Source organism: Bos indicus, chromosome X (assembly GCF_029378745.1).
Source record: "Bos indicus isolate NIAB-ARS_2022 breed Sahiwal x Tharparkar chromosome X, NIAB-ARS_B.indTharparkar_mat_pri_1.0, whole genome shotgun sequence".
In the NCBI taxonomy this organism is placed as follows: domain Eukaryota; kingdom Metazoa; phylum Chordata; class Mammalia; order Artiodactyla; family Bovidae; genus Bos; species Bos indicus.
Genome location: NC_091789.1, coordinates 151829488 through 151846125, shown reverse-complemented (window position 1 = coordinate 151846125; position 16638 = coordinate 151829488). Strand labels below are relative to the sequence as shown.

The following is a 16638-nucleotide window of genomic DNA, read 5'->3' as shown; positions in this document are numbered from 1 at the left end:
GACCCCATGGACCGCAGCCCGCCAGGCTCCTCTGTCCATGGGATTCTCCAGGCAAGAATTCTGGAGTGGGTTGCCATGCCCTTCTCCTGGGGATCTTTCCAACTCAGGAATTGAACCCAGGGATCCTGCATTGCAGGCAGATTCTTTATCATCTGAGTCACCAGGGAAGCCCTCAGGACAGAAAATTCCTGCTAGACGGCTGGCTTTAGGTGACTGGTTGGGGCACTATAGGGGTCTACTAGAGTGGGCATCTTTGTGTAATTTTGGGGTCTGGAAGCTTGTTAGCAAAGATCAGGAGGCTTTAAGCAACCAGTAGAAAGGGACTGGGGCTTCCCAGGTGGCGCTAGTGGTAAAAACCCACCTGCCAATGCAGGAGATTTAAGAGACCCAGGTTCAATCCCTGGGTCAGGAAGATCCCCTGGAGGAGGGCATGGCAAACAATCGGACACGCCTGAGCGACTGAGCACGCAGAGGGTATAAACACTGGCTCCTGACCCGTGCAAACTGTCGGGTCCCCTGCTGCACCAGGTAGTCAGCCTGCTTCGCTCACGGTGCTCACAGGATCTCTGCTCTTGGTTCTTAATCAGCTCACTCCCTTCTGAAATCCCTTCTGTGTCTGGAAATTCTTTTCCAGCAGAAAGCAGGACTTCTGGAGACTTGGAGAAATCCAGGTGCTGTGACTGAGGAGGGTGACAGTGAGGCTGGGAGGGGATCTGGCTTGGAGGGAGAGGAAGCCCTGCCCGGAGGGAGGGACAGGGGCAGGAGGGAGCTCAGATGAACGCGGGAGGGGAGCCCCCAGAGGGAACAAGCAGCTCCTGAAACAGGAACTCAGGGGCGAGGGGACCACCTGCAGCTGTTTCTCTTAGCCAACCTGTGCTGTCTCTTCCAGCCCCCAGGGACTGTGGCTCCCGGGCTCCTCTGCCATGGGGCTCTCCAGGCATGAACACTGGACTGGGTTGACGCTTCCTCCTCTGGGGTACCTTCCCCACCCAGGGCTTGAACCCGCTCTCTGGCATTGCAGGCAGATTCTTTACCTGCAAAGCCTGGCCACCAGGAGGGTTCCCGGCAATAAGCTGGAATTCATGGTCCGGCTCTGATCCCTTGACCTCCAGCCATGATGGGGGGAAGGGAGGAGGGGGGACTAGCCGCTTCACTGCGAGGAGCAGAGGGGCTCACGGAGGGCGAGGGACTGACCCGCCTGGGCTCTGTCACCTCAGGCCAGCAGGTCTGCAGGCGAGGACTCGCCCTGGGGATCCACCTTCAGCCGCAGAGACCACACAGGGCAGTCAGGGCTGGGACAAGGGCCACTTGGGGCACAAGGGCCGGACTCTTCAGTGGAGGACTTGGCCACCTGCCACCCAGTGTGACCCGGCGGGATCAAAGGCTTGGAGGCCTGGATGATGCAACGGAGCCCTGGGCTGACAGTCCTGTTTGCCCCGGTCCTGGGCAGCAGCAACCACATGCTGGACAGCGGCCAGCGCTCAGCCAGGTGGTCAGGTTGCCCTAGCCCAGCTCACGGCCCTCAGGGTCCCTGTGGTCACACCCGGGTCACGCTGGCATCCCACCGTCTGGGCACTGGGCCCACGACGGCCCCCGGGCAGGGCCGGGCCCTGCAGACTATCTGTCGGGGGCACCCGGGTCCCCCCACCCGGCCAGGCAGCGCTGTCCTCACAGGAGTCCGCCGCCTAGAGCCGGGCGATGCAGGGGTCGGGGCGGGGCAGGTCTGGGAGGCGGTCCCTCTACCTCGGGGAGTGGGTGTTCCCGGCATCTAGTCGGGCCTTTGAGGAAATGCCTGAGGCTCCCGCGGGCAGAACGAGCTCAGCGAGCAAGCCGGAGTCCCGGCTGGACTCCGCGGTCAGAGAGCGCGGTGCGCACGCGGCGTCCCCCGGCAAGACACAAGGGCAGACTTCCGAGGTGAGGCGGGGGTCCCGGGAGGTCTGCGCGCTCGGGCCCCGGCCCTGGGCGGCTGGACTGGGCGGCGGGAGGGGCTGGAGGGCTGGGACCTCCCGGGGGAAGGGAGGCAGCCACCTGGCGTCTCCACGTGGAAGGAGAGTCCCTCCGGGTGGTAGCGCAGAGCCCGACAGAGCCCCTGGACTGCGGCTCGCGGGGAGCAGTGACAAGCCCATCACGAGTCCTGAGCCGGTGCTGACCCTGTGCTGGCTGTTGCCACTGGGGGAGGTCTCCATCTTGTCCTGACGCTGAGGGGGTAGGGCCACGGGCTGGTCGGAGTGGATGGGCACTTTGGGAGCCCGGGAAGTGCTTGGGGGACCCAGGGAGCGTTTCAGGGGGCTGGCAGAGTTTGCGGGACAATGAGCCTTTAAGGGGGCTGGTGAGTTTGGGGATCCAGTGAGTGTTTCACGGGGCGGCGAGTATCTTGGGGACCCAGTGAGTGTTTCAGGGGGGCTGGTGAGTTTGGAGGACCCGGTGAGACTTTCAGGGGGCTGGCGAGTATCTGGGGGACCCAGTGAGCTTTTCAGGGGGCCAGCGAGAATCTGGGGGACCCAGTGAGTGTTTCAGGGGGCTGGTGAGTTTGGGGATCCAGTGAGTGTTTCAGGGGGCTGGTGAGTTTGGGGGACCCAGTGAGTGTTTCACAGGGCTGGCGTGTATCTGGGGGGGCCCAGTGAGCTTTTCAGGGGGCTGTTGAGTATCTGGGGGACCCAGTGAGCCTTTCAGGGGGCTGGTGAGTTTGGGGACCTGAGCAAAGGTCTAGGAGCCTAGTGCTTGTGAAGCCTGCTGACCACTCGGGGCCGGGTGAGCTGGACGACAGGAACGGCTTTGTGCTGGGTTCGCCGGCCCTGCGTTGCTCCATCCATTCATTCACCTGAGAACTATGCCCTGGGCGCCTCTGTGCCCATCCCACCCGCAGATGTGCGTGCGGTCACACGGGGCCTCCCCCGTCTCCCCCCAGGGCCCGCGGGGGCGGAACCTGCCCTCACCGGCGCACGCTCACCTGAGTGGCCGGAAGACACAGAGGGCGTGGCAGGCACATGAGGAAGTGCCCCGAGGAGCGAAGCCATGGGGGCGTGCTCCCTGGGGTGCTGTCCGAGGCCTCGAGGCTGGGTGGCCCTACTGCCGAGCACTCCTGAATCTGCACTTGGAAACCAGACAGCTGGGGCTCACAGCCAAGGGAGAGAGGGTAGGTGACCGACACATATGTACTTGGGAGACGGGAGAGTGCCCTGCAAGAACGGGATGGGTGTCCACGGGGGATGGAACATTTTCCCTCCTTTCACAGTGAAGCCACCACAGTCTCAGGCCAGTGCAAACAGGAGGGTGAAGGGCTTGTGACACAGTGACCTGGATTCTGATGGAACAGGCCCAGGGGTGTGGACACAGGAGGGCTCAGGACGGGGCAGGCCTGTGTTACGGGCAGACGTGGGTCAGGACTGGGCAGGCCTGTGTTACGGGCAGACGTGGGCGGGACACCCAGCGGCCAGGAGGCCTGTGTTACGGGGAGGGGACACAGGAGGGCTCAGGACGGGGCAGGCCTGTGTTACGGGCAGACGTGGGCGGGACACCCAGCGGCCAGGAGGCCTGTGTTACGGGGAGGGGACACAGGAGGGCTCAGGACGGGGCAGGCCTGTGTTACGGGCAGACGTGGGCGGGACACCCAGCGGCCAGGAGGCCTGTGTTACGGGGAGGGGACACAGGAGAGCTCAGGACTGGGCAGGCCTGTGTTACGGGCAGACGTGGACGGGACTGGGCAGGCCTGTGTTACGGACAGACGTGGACGGGACACCCAGCGGCCAGGAGGCCTGCGCTATGGGGAGGTCTCCTCTGCGAGGGGAAGAGACAGACAGACACACACACAGGCGTCCGCAGGATGCTGACGCAGACGCACCAAAGGAACCCTTCGAGACGGGCGCACACACCCACAGGCGCCCCCCACGGTGCTGTGCTCGGGCTTCCGACATACTGTTTTGCTGTGTGTTCTACTTGCATCTCGCTGAAGCTGATGAAAATCATATTCGGATTAGGCGAGACTTATTCTGAAGGGTTATTGTGAGGAGCAAAGGGGACTTCCATGAGGATAAGAGTCCTCCAGGGAGAAGGACTGCTACTCTAGAGAGCCGATTACATAGGGGTAGGGCTTTATTTGTACAAGTGGCACTACTACTGTGGAGAGGTGCCTAATATGATAGAGGGGAGGTACAACAATCAATGGGGCCATGACCACGTAGGGGGATATTCCTGTGGAGAAAGTGAAAGTCGCTCACTCTGACTTTATACAGGCCACGGAATTCTCCAGGCCACAATACTGAGGTGGGTAGCCTTTCCCTTCTCAAGGGGGTCTTCCCAACCCAGGGAGTGAACCCAGGTCTCCCGAAATGCAGGCGGGTTCTTTACCAGCTGAGCCACCAGGGAAGCCCTACTGTGGAGAGGGGACCCTTAATAAAGGAGGACCCTTACTGTAGTGGGGGACTCTTACTGTGGAGCGGGAACAGTGATAATAGGGTCACTCTGATACCTTGGGGGCTGTTACAGTAGAAGGACAACGACAATGGGGGAACTATTGTAATAAAGGGAACTATTACAATAGAGGGGGCCATTCTGCAGAGGGGGACTATTACAGAAGAGGCAGAACTATATCTGTGGAGGGAGGACTCTTAGCATAGAGGGGCTGTTACGAGAGGAGGGCTCTCAGCGTTGAGAGGGAACTGTTACAGTGTAGGTGAGACTGTTGCAGTAGAGGGTGGTCTACCACTGTAGAGGGTGGTCTACTACTGTACAGAGGCGACTACCACAAAGGGAGAGTGACTGTTATAACAGAAGAGGACTTACCTTAGGGGGACTATTGTAAGGAATGGGGTCTATTACTGCAGCAGGGACTATTACAGTAGAAAGGGGACTGCTGAAATTGAGGAGGACTGTTACTACAGACCAGAGAAGGCAATGGCACCCCACTCCAGTACTCTTGCCTGAAAACCCCATGGACGGAGGAGCCTGGTGGGCTGCAGTCCATGGGGTCACTAAGAGTTGGACACGACTGAGCGACTTCACTTTCACTTTTCACTTTCATGCATTGGAGAAGGAATTGGCAACCCACTCGTGCTCATGCCTGGAGAATCCCAGGGATGGCGGAGCCTGGTGGGCTGCCGTCTATGGGGTCGCACAGAGTCGGACACGACTGAAGCGACTTAGCAGTAAGTACTATAGAGGGGGACTATTATGATAGGGGAGAGACTATTAATATAGAGTAGCGACAACAGAAGAGGACTATTAGTGTAGAGGGGAAACTATGAGAATAGAAGCAGGACTGTTATAGTAGAAGGGGGACTTTGACTGTGGAGGGGGAACACTGACAATAGAGGGAGATTATTAGAGAGACTTTTACAGAGACAGAATTATTACAACAGGGGGTGGACTATGCCAGTAGAGGGGGACGTTTACCATAGAGGGAGATTATAGCAACAGAGGACTTTTACTCCAGAGGGGGGATATCAGAAGCAGACGATTATAATTATGGGGACTACTGCAATCAAGGAGAACTATTATTGCAGAGAGGGGACTATGAGAGTACAGGATTATTACTCCAGGGGAGACTACTACTGTAGAGGGGGAACTTTGACAACAGTGGGGGAGCCATCACTATATAGTAGGACTATGACATTAAAGGAGGCTTATTTTTAGAGGAGAGACTTTTACCACAGAGGGGGTACTATTACAAGAGAAGTATGACAACCGAGACAGGACTATTAGTGTATAGGGTGGAGGGCTATGACACTAAAGAACTATTACTCTATGGGGAAACTGTTACTGTAGAGGGAGACTATGACAATAGAGGGGAGCTCATACTGTAGAAGAGGAACTATTACTGTAGAGGGGGGACTATGACAACAGAAGGAGAGTATTACAAGTAAGGAGGACTATTATTACAGAGGAGGGGCTCTGACAGTACAGCAGCACAGTTACTGTAGAAGCGGAATTTTGAAATAGAGGGCTGTTACTCTAAACACTATGACATTAGTGTTAGTCGCTCAGTTGTGTCCGACTCTGTGACCTCATGGATTGTAGCCCATCAGGCTCCTGTGTTCATGGGATTCTCCAGGCAAGAATACTGGAGTGGATTGCCATGCCCTCCTCCACTATGAAATTAGAGGGGCTATTACTACAGAAGGGGAACTATTACTGTAGAGAGAGGACCTTAAGAATAGGGACAACCCCTGTCCGTGGAGAGCAGTAAACCTAAGAATAAAGGCCCAGGCATGTGTTTGCCATGAAAGGAGTCCTGATGGGACGTGGACCACAGGCCCTGACTCGGGAAGAGCCGTGAGGGGAGGCTTCTGCCCAAGCAGGGACAGTGGCTGCAGTTGGGGATGGGCAGGTGGAACCAGCGGGTCGCAGGCCCATGTTCTGACCGGTCCTGGGAATGACCGGGTCGGCCGAGACGGACGACCCTAGGGAGGGACTGGTCTGTGTGGCCGGGTCAGGGAAGTGAGGATCTCAGTCTCTACAGGGAGGGGTCTTTGCGGAAACTGTTTGCAGGACATGGGGGGTGAGGGCGGGGCTTCCTGGACCCCCGGGTCACCTTCAACACCACGCAGATGGCTCTGTCCCCTCTCCCCGGTGGGAAGACGAGGCACAGAAGCTCGGGGGCGATGTCAGGGGCCAGGCAGGTGGCCGAGTCTGCAGCCACCGCTCAAGTCCGGGTCCGTGTCTCCAGGTGATGGTTTTAAACCGTCTCCTTGCATCATGGGATGGCCGCGCTTGGCCCCACGGGGGTAAAGCCCAGTGTTTTCACTCCCCTGTCCCCGCCCTGTCACACCCACCCAAAACAGGAGAGGGGACACTCAGACCCTGACTGGAGGCGCTCCCAGCTTCTTAGCTGCTCAGCTGAGCTGGACAGAGCGCCTCGGGGGCGTGAAGGGGGTGTGGCCTAGCGCCTGTGCTCCATCCCCCTCGGATGGAAGCCCCCGTTCCTGGAGACCCGCCGGGTCAACCGGGGCCCCTTAGAGGAGGGGGCTGGTGCAGAGCTCGAGGGTCGGGGGCCCTCTGGAGGGGGTCGCCAGCTGCAGCCGCAGGGAGAACAACGTGAGCTGCTGGGGTCTGTCTGTTGGTCCCTGTCCCTCCTCCTGGTCCCTGTCCCTCCTCCCTTGCTCCCCCTCAAACCCTCACTTCACCTCCCGTGTCTCTCTTTACGTCTCGGTCCATTTCTCTCTGTCTCATTCTGTCTCTAGAGCTCATCTGCCCTCTGCAGCACCCCATCCTTTCTCTTGGAGAGAAGCCCGCAGGTTCCCGTTTCTCAGAGCCACGCCTCCGCGCCGCCAGCACCGTGCCTTCTGCACGTCCTGTTTTAACTCCTGCAGAGCCCCGTTTCCTCCCCAAGATCTCCCGGCTCGGCCTCCGATGGGCGGGCAGGTGAGCTCGCCCGGCTCCTTCAGCGGCCTGCCCTACGCCTCCAAGGCGAACGCGGACTGGATGTCGGCGCTGAACTCTCAGCTCTGGGACGTGCCGCTGCACCAGCTCTCCATCCCAGGTGAGGCCCCGCGGGCTCGGCTCAGCGGGAAGGCTGCCGCCAGACGGTCCGTGTGTGCGAAGCCTCAGTGCCAAACATGCACACATGCAGGCACACACACGTGCATGCACACACACACACACCACACACACACACACGCATGCACACATACACACCGAACACACATGCACACAGGGATACATGCACACACAGTGCACACACACATACACACACCAGCGCCTTCCCTTCTGAGTCCACTTTATCCCCATTCAACCTGGAAGGTACATGAACCCCGGAGAGGCTGCCTTCAGGACACATGGCACCCTGGGCGGGAGGCGGGCGGGGCGGGGCGGGGGGGGGGGGGGGGAGGTTGTCGTGCTTTCTCAGCCTCTGACCTACTCCCGGGGACCCCTGGGAACTTCAGCTCCCTCACCTTCGCGCCCACGTTTTCCATCAGAGCTCGTGCGGCACGTTCTGCACTTGAGCCTGGAGGGCCCAAAGTTTAAGATGTCCACCGGCCCCCAGACGACTCGGTAAGTGGTACCGGAACTATCTAATTAAAATGAGGAACTTCTGACTCCAGTCAGTTTGGTCGCAAAGTGCTGCAAAGCTCAGCCGTGGGCGGGCATCTCGACTTGGGAATGCCCAGCGGTGCCCAGGCAGGTGGGCACTTCCAAGGCAACACTGCTGTGCTCAGGCCATCGGAGGGGCAGCCACCAGGGCCTGGGCAGGGAGGGTCCCCACCGGCCAGCACCAGCCTGCTCACCTCCCAAGGTGCAAACGCTGTCCTCCACCCGCACTCCTCTGGCCGCGACCCTGGGCACTGCCCGCTGGACACGCACACGAACAGCGGGAGAAACAGGAAGTGCTGTTTCCTACGGAAAGCAGCTTCAGACCCCTCCTCGCCCTCTCAACGGCTCTGGGGTTTGATGCCCGCCACCCCACCCTCCCCGGGAGGAGGCCCCCACGGCCCTTCCCTGCGGGTGTGGAGCAGGCAGGGAACCGCGGACCCCGTCTCCGCCCTTCTGCTGCTTCCCCACGAGCAAGGCCATGGGGGCCCTGCAAGGAAGGGGCGTCCGGGTCTTCAGGCCACCTCCACCCACGAGGGGCCCGCTCTCCTTAAATAGAACTCCTGAGGCCCTCCAGCAGGCCCGGGCACCACTCACCTGCTTCGGTCTTTGCAAATGCACCTGTTCTGGACATTTCTTATAAATGGGCATGGAAAATGTGTCTTTCTGTGTCTGCTTCTCTCGCTGACCATCGTGTGTTCAAGGTCCATCCACGATGCAGCCTGTGTCACAGCTTCACTCCTTTTCACGGTGAGTCACACACCATGGTATGCATGGACCACATGCCGAGAACCCACCCATCCGGCCACTCGTCCACTCATCCATCCGTCCATCCACCCACTCACTATCCATCCACTCATCCATACAACCACCCCCCACCCATCCACCCATCCGTCCCTCCATCAACCCAGCTATGCACCCACCATCCATCCATCCATCCATCCATCCATCTACTTATCTATCCACCCTCCCATCCACTCTGCCATAACAGCATCAAATCAAATTATACTGTGAACTTGTAAATCCTCCTTGACCCTGAGAATAAATTTAAAAAAAAAAAAAAGGGAGAAAGAAATACAGCTCGTCCAAACCTATGTTCAGAGACGGAAGGGAAGGGTTTCTGGCTTGTCCCCAGGTGACTGCCAAGGTGTGGATCTGTCCACACTGTCTCTGCAACACAGCACACAGATTTAAAAGGAAAAAGAACAGATGAAACCGGCATCATCAAGAGCCTGAAAATCCTATGAATAACTTCAAGGAACTTGTGACTAGAGAGGGTCTGTCTGTGCTCACTCATGTCGCACTCCCTGTGGCCCCACAGACTGCACCCGCCAGGCTCCTCTGTCCGTGGGACGCTCAGGCAAGAATCCTGGACTGGGTTGCCGTGCCCTCCTCCAGGGGATCTTGCCCCGGGATCAGACCTGCGTCTTTTATGTCTCCTGCACTTGCAGGCGGGCTCTTTGCCACGAGCACCTCCTAGGAAACAACAAACCATAAAATCAAAAGCCATCTTAAGCCTTTGCTGTCCCAAAACGCGGCTCCCTGAAGAAACTGCTCTTCACTGTCTCACACTGCAGAGACCCCATTGCGAAATAGGGTTCAGTTCCCTGGTCTCGGTGGATGTGACTTTCAGGATTCCCCGTGCCCTACAGCGCTATAGCTGTGCGTCCCGAGGGCAGCTCGGGGGCACAGAGGACAGGCTCGGGGGTGACGTGTCCCCTGCCTGGTCTGCCCACAGGGAGCCATGACACGATGACCTACTGCCTGAATAAGAAGTCACCCATCTCCAGCAAGGAGCCGAGGCTGCTGCAGCTTCTGTGCAAAGTGCTGCCGTGTGTCACCCTGCCCATGGTGCTCAAGTGGTCCACCACCCAGGTGAGGGTCTGCGGGCACGCCCGGGCCAGGCCCAGCTCCAGCCGCTGGTGTCACCCGCGGGCTGTGCCCTTGTCCCTGTTGGGGAAACGGAATTGAGAACAAACTCCCTGTAAAGCACAATTGTCCTTCAGTCGCTCAGTCACGTCTGCGTCTTTGCAACCCCATGGACTGAAGTCCACCAGGCTCCTCAATCCACGGGATTCTCCAGGCGAGAACACTGGAGTGAGTTGCCATGCCCTCCTGCAGGGGATCTTCCTGACCCAGAGAGCCTCCCAGAAAGGCAGCAAAGGACAGAGCTTTACTGTGGACCAGCCTGAAGCCAGAGGGGGACCTGCGGACTATGAGCATCACAGGCTGAAGTCAGAGAGGCTGTGGGAGGGGGAGGGAAGGGGCAGGGTCCCGCCCGTTGTGCAACTGAGGACAGCTCCTTCCTGCTCCCAGATAAGCAGTAGCTGAGTTCTGGCGTCCTCTGAGGTGGGTTTGTGTTTGCGACACCCCCTCCAGGGAGGCTTCCTTGGTGGCTCAGGTGGTAAAGAATCCGCCTGCAATGCAGGAAACTCAGGTTTGATCCCTGGGTGGGAAGATCCCCTGAAGGAGGAAATGGCCACCCACTCCAGTATGCTGGCCTGGAGAATCCCATTGACAGAGAGCCTGGTGGGCTGCAGCCCGTGGGGTCCCAGAGAATGAGACACAGGCACTCCCTCCCTTCCCCTGCAGTGCTCCTCCCAGGCGGCTCCGGGTTTAGGGGGTGGGGAGAAGCCGCGTGGGCAGCAGTCACTGTGCAGGATGGAGAGGGGTCCATGGCGGGGCCTGTCTGTGGGGAAGGGGCACCGACTGGCAGCGGCCCTGTCGCTGGCACACACGCCAGCCGGGGGTGGATGCTGAAGCATAGAGAACCTTCCCCAGGCCCAGGGGCCCACCTGGGGGGCAGGCTGCCCCACCTTCCTGTACCCTGCCAGGGGGGGCACTCACATTCCTGGTTTTTCAGCTCCCAGGCTGGTCCTCCCAGGGGACCAGAGGCTGTCAAGCACACCTCTTGCCTCGTGTAATTGTTACGTCTTGCCTTGTGTAATTACTTCTTCCTGGGAGGTCCCCAGTTGCTGAAATCCTGCTGGGGGACCTGAGGGGCAGAGAGCAAGGGCTGGAATGTGGGCAAGCCTCATTCCTGCCCGGGTCAGGCACCTGTAGCTCGGGTCAGGCGCCTGTAGCTCGGGTCAGGCGCCTGTAGCTCGCACCCAGAGGGACGGGTCCACCAGAGCCCGGGAGGCCTGCAGGGCTGGGGGCCCTCGGCTCTGAGGGTCCCTTGGTGCCAGGGTCCCTCCGTCCTGGGGGGCCTGGGTGCCAGGGTCTCAAGTGGTACGGCTGCCAGGGAGGCCCAGGGTGTGCGCGGTGGCTGGGGGGGGTGGTCTTGGGGGGTGTTGAAGGTCGGCAGCTGCAGCAGCCCTTGACTTAATCCTTTTAGAGGTGGATGGCAAGTCGTAGCTGACAATATTCATATTAGTCTTTGCTTTTTCTTTTATTTTGGATTGGATGGAGGGGCTGTGACTTTCTTTCCCATTTTTTTATCCTTTTATTTTTTTCTTTTTCCATTACGACTCCATGCAGAGAACACAGTACCGTTTTCTGCTACTAGTTGATGTTAATATTCATTTTTACTTTTTCTTTTATTTTGCATAGAGGAAGACTATCGCTTTCTTTCCCTTTTTTTAAATCCTTAGATATTTTTCTTTTTCCATAATGATTCTGTGTAGCGAACACAGTACCATTTTCTGCTACTAATTTATGTTAATATTAGTCTTTGCTTCTTTTATTTTGGATAGAGCACATCTGTTATTTTCTTCCCAATTTTTTATCCTTATTTTTTTCTTTTTCCATTATGACTCCTTGTAGAGGACACAGTACATTTTCTGCTACTAATTTATATTAGGGCTTCCCTGGTGGCTCAGCTGGTAAAGAACCTGCCTGCAATGTGGGAGGCCTGGGTTTGATCCCTGGGTTAGGCATATCCCCTGGAGAAGGGAAAGGCTCCCCACTCCAGTGACCTTGCCTGGAGAGTCCCATGGACAGAGGGGGTCTGTGGGCTGCAGTCCACGGGACTGCCGAGAGGTGGACACGACTGAGCAACTCTCACTTTTCGTTTATGTTGCTGTGATTCTTTGCTTTTTCCTCTTATTCACACGCCGGGCAGAGGTTTCTTCCTTTCCTTCTCCCCTTGGTTCCTCCTTGCCTTCCCCAGTGCCTTTGTGGGGGTGGCGGCAGACCTCTGTGGCTCTCGTGTGTCCTCACATCCGAGGGTCCAGCTGGGCTGTCCTGGAGCCCGCGCTGGTGAACCCACTGGGGGCTTCCGCCCAGGGACTGCCAGGGAGGAGGCTGAGGCTGGACCCTGCAGGGGCCCCAAGACCACGGTCTGGGCCCAGGCTCTGTGGCTGCACATGACCAGTGACCCTGCAGACCCCGCTGCCAGAAGCAGGGCCTGAGCCTGGCGGCGCCAACACTGCTGACTTGACAGTGGACGACGCGGCCCTCAACTGGGCGTCCTCAGCGCGGGCCCAGCCCCCGAGGGCGGCGACGAGCTGAGGCGGGGCCGCCCTGTGCCCGGCACCGGTGACCGACCCCTGTGTGCAGGTGCTGAGCGTCACGGAGCAGCTGGATGGGGGCGTGAGGTACCTGGACCTGCGGATCGCACACGTGGAGGACGGCTCGGAGAGGAACCTGCACTTCGTCCACATGGTGTACACGACGGCTCTCGTGGAGGTGGGTACGCGCGGGCCAGGCGGGACAGGCTGACCTGTAAGGAGCAGCACAGGTCCACCCCGGTTAGAAGACGCTGACCCCTAAGGGGACAGACACACGTCTACTCAGACAGACACACATCCACCTCAGACAGACACACGTCCACCTCAGAAGACACTGACTCCTAAGGGGACAGACACACGTCCACTCAGACACACACATGTCCACCCCAGTTAGAAGATGCTGACCCCTAAGGGGATAGACACACGTCCACTCAGACAGACACACGTCCACCTCAGAAGACGCTGACCCCTAAGGGGACAGACACACATCCACTCAGACACACGCATGTCCACCCCAGTTAGAAGACGCTGTCCCCTAAAGGGGCAGAGGACAGACACCCACTCAGACTGATACACATCCACCCCAGTTAGAAGACGCTGACCCCTAAGGGGACAGACACACGTCCACTCAGATGGACCCACGTCCCCTCTAGTCAAGAGAGGCTGACCCCTAACAGGATGGACACATGTCCACCCCAGTTAGAAGACACTGACTCCTAAGAGAATGGACACATGTCCACTCAGACAGACACACGTCCACTCCAGTTAGAAGACGGTGACCCCTAATGGGACGGACACACGTCCACTCCAGGCAGGAGAGGGCTGGCCTCTGGCATCAGTCACTCAGAATCCCTGACCAGCGTGCATTTCTGAACTCACACCTGTAGCCCTGGCCTCTGGGGCATCTCCCGCAGTTTAGCTAAACCGGGTCCCTGGCGCATCTTCCTGCGTCCAGTCCATCCTCTCGGCTGCCAAGTCACTTCATGGCTCCCTCTGGCCATGGCCCCTGTGCCCCCACCACAGACGCCAGCAACCCTCGGGGTCTGGGGGCACCGTCCCTGGGTCTCACTGTGCACGCACCCTGGCCTCGCACACTCCCTGCACTGCATACCTTACACGATTCTATGAGCACTGCTCCCTGCTGCTGCGCAGGCACACACACGCGTATCTGTGCACACACAGGTCAGGACCACATAAACACACGCGTATGCACCCGTGCGTACAGGAGCGTGCACACACCCCACCCGTGGCCCCCGCTGCCCCTCGGGAGGCTGGGTCCCCGGGAGCAGCGTCTTGCTCGTGTCTGTGTGTGTCGGGACCCCCGACCTGTGTGTGCAGTGGCCGTGCTGGGGTCGTGCTTGTCTCTCACACAAGGCCCTTCTCGCCACCCCCGCTCAGGACACGCTCACGGAGATCTCCGAGTGGCTGCAGAGCCACCCCCGGGAGGTGGTTATCCTGGCGTGCAGGAACTTCGAGGGCATGACGGAGGACCTGCACGAGTACCTGGTGGGCTGCATCAAGAACATCTTTGGGGACACGCTGTGTCCCCGCGGGGTGAGCAGGCGCCGCGGGCTCCCCATGCTCTTGGCAGCAGGGGTGGTGGGAGTGCCAGGCTTCACTGGAATCACGGACCATCCGCTCGCTGCATGAGGCTGATTCAGGCACCAGGTGACGCTGCTCAGGAAGCCCAGGAATCCACCCACCACTGTCTCCACTCAAACACGCCAGTAACCAGCCCATCACTGGTCACAGGCACCCCCAATAATCCGCCCTGCCCGGTCTCCACTCAGACACCCCCAAAATCCAACAATCACTCCTCAAGATGCCCCAGTAACCCACCTGCCATTTCCTATTAGAAACCCCAATAATCCACCCACCTCTGTTTCCACTCAGGAACCCCAATAATCCACCCATCACTGCTCAAGACACCCAAGTAATCTACCCACTAGTGTCTCCACTCAAACACCCCCAAAATCTACCAATCACTGCTCAAGACACCCCAATAACCCACCCATCACCATCTCCACTCAGACACCCTAGTGATGTACCCACCAGTGCCTCTACTCAGACACACCAGTAATCCACCATGACTGTCTCTTCTCACGGAGAACCCAATAACCAGCCCACCACTGCTCACAGACGCCCCAATAATCCATACACCACTGTGGCTTCTCGCACACCCCCAATAACTGACACATCGTCACAAGGCACCCCAATAACCCCTGTGCACACGTCTCACGGGCACCCGGATGATCCCCCCAGGAGGTGCCAACTCTGCGCCAGCTGTGGTCACGGGGCCAGCAGGTCATCCTGTCGTACGAGGACGAGGCATCCGTGAGCCGTCACACGGAACTGTGGCCCGGGATCCCCTACTGGTGGGGGAACAAGGTGAAGCCCCAGGACCTCGTAAACTACCTGGAGCTCATGAAGAGCCACGGCCGGCCGGGTGAGTGCCACCTCGCACCGAGACACCTAGCCACACGCGTGTCCAAGGGCACGGGGCTGGTTTTGGGTTCAAGTGGAGAAATGGAACGGGACGTGTTAGGGGTATTACTCTGTCCACCACAGGGGGTCAGGACGTGGACATCCATGCGGACATTATTGTGCCCACCACACGGGGTCAGGATGTGGACAGGACGTGGACATCCATGCAAACATTACTGTGTCCACCACACGGGGTCGGGATGGGGCCATCTTTGGGGTCACTGTCCAGCCTGCCTGCCCTCTGTAACAGCAGAAATTCATGAGTCAACACCCCTGTGAGCCCCTGCTGTCTGAACTTTGGTCTCTGTCAGACATGTGAAGCTCTGACCACTGCGGAGGCCAGAGTCTGGATGGGGTGACAGTGTGGGCAGGTGACCCCATGGGTTAGTGGTTGCATGGGTGGGTGACCCCATGGGTTACTGGTCACATGGGCAGGTGACCACGTGGGTGGGTGGCCGAGTGGGTGGGTGACTGTGTGGGTGAGTGAACAGTTTGAGTTTCTGACCACATGGGTGGGTGACTGTGTGAGTTGATGACCCCGAGTGGGTGACCACATGAGTGGATGACAGTGTGAGTGGGTAATCATGTGGACAGGTGACCGCATGACCTCACAGGTTAGGGACTCCGTGGGTGGGTGAACACGTGGCTTGGTGGCCAGGTGGCTTAGTGACCCACAGGCTGCTGACCCCGTGGGTGGGGGACTATGTGAGTTGCTGACCCCATGGCTGGGTGACCTCCTGGGTGGGTGACCACGTGGGTTGGTGGCCACGTGGAGGGGTCACCGCATGGGTTGGTGACCATGTGAGTTGGTGACCACATGGGGTGGTTGGCCACATGACCCCGTGGGTTAGTGACCGCACACGAGGGCGGCTGGAGCCAGCACCGTGAACAGAAGCCCCTCTCTTGTCCCAGGCGGGCTGTTCGTGGCCGGCATCAACCTCACGGAGAACCTGGAGTTCATCCTCGTTCACCCGGCCTGGTCCCTGGAGAAGCTGACCCTGAGTGGGCTCCCCTACCTGTGCGCCTGGGTGCGGGCCCAGTGCCCGGGGTCGGCCGCCGGCTGCACCAACATCATTGCGGGCGACTTCATCGGGGCCAGCGGGTTTGTTAGCGACGTCATTGGGCTTAACCAGAAGCTGCTTCGGGGCTGACTGACGGCGCGCGGGTGGAGCGGGGCATCCCGGAGGCTGGTCCTCGGGCGCGTCCTGTGACGTCACCGGGCTGAACCGGAAGCTGCCTGGGGCTGACCGACAGCACGTGGGTGGAGCTGGCCATCGCGGAGGCTTCTCCTTGGTTGTGTCCTGTGACGTCACTGGCCTTAACCGGAAGCCGCCTGGGGCTGACAGACGGTGCGCCGAGGAGCTGGGCACCACCGAGGCTGTTGTCAGTCCTGTCCTGCGGGGCTGGTAATCCGTCCGTCCATCCACGGAATGTGGGTGGCTGCAGAGGTGGGGCCGGGTGGCAGGGTCCTCCGTGTCTCTCAGCGGATGTAGGGTGTGAGGTGATGATTAAAGGCGATGGTGTGATTTGTACAATCACATCTTCCAGGGAGACATACTGGTTCTCAGGTCTGTGGCTTCCCCGTGGGAGAGGCTGGGGAACACCCTCCCTCTGGGCGCTGAGAGCAGCAGACACAACCCCCAGCTGGGTCGGGGGGCGGGGGAGGAGGCAGTATGAC

The 16638-nt window shown here is 59.1% G+C and overlaps 1 protein-coding gene across 2 annotated transcripts; it reads left to right on the top strand.

The window, feature by feature from the left end:
• Window positions 1–1131: 1131 nt before the first annotated feature.
• PLCXD1 (phosphatidylinositol specific phospholipase C X domain containing 1) lies at window positions 1132–16517 on the top strand. 2 transcript variants are annotated; one of them, XM_070784030.1, is made up of 7 exons: window positions 1132–1914; window positions 7179–7477; window positions 9764–9900; window positions 12526–12654; window positions 13875–14030; window positions 14739–14922; window positions 15873–16517. In XM_070784030.1, the coding sequence occupies exons 2-7, from the start codon at window positions 7348–7350 to the stop codon at window positions 16109–16111; spliced, it is 975 nt and encodes a 324-aa protein (XP_070640131.1). In that variant the 5' UTR covers window positions 1132–1914; window positions 7179–7347; the 3' UTR covers window positions 16112–16517. The 2 variants fall into 2 exon arrangements, with proteins under 2 accessions (XP_070640131.1, XP_070640132.1); XM_070784031.1 differs by lacking the exon at window positions 1132–1914 and adding an exon at window positions 2929–3136.
• The last annotated feature ends 121 nt before the right edge of the window (window positions 16518–16638 follow it).

Excerpts from the sequence above, each read along its gene's own strand:
- PLCXD1 (XM_070784030.1), top strand. The coding sequence starts at position 7,348 with ATGGGCGGGCAGGTGAGCTCGCCCGGCTCCTTCAGCGGCCTGCCCTAC. Across the intron at positions 14,031-14,738 it reads ACACGCTGTGTCCCCGCGGG|GAGGTGCCAACTCTGCGCCA; the intron begins GTGAGCAGGCGC and ends TGATCCCCCCAG. Across the intron at positions 14,923-15,872 it reads GAAGAGCCACGGCCGGCCGG|GCGGGCTGTTCGTGGCCGGC; the intron begins GTGAGTGCCACC and ends CTCTTGTCCCAG.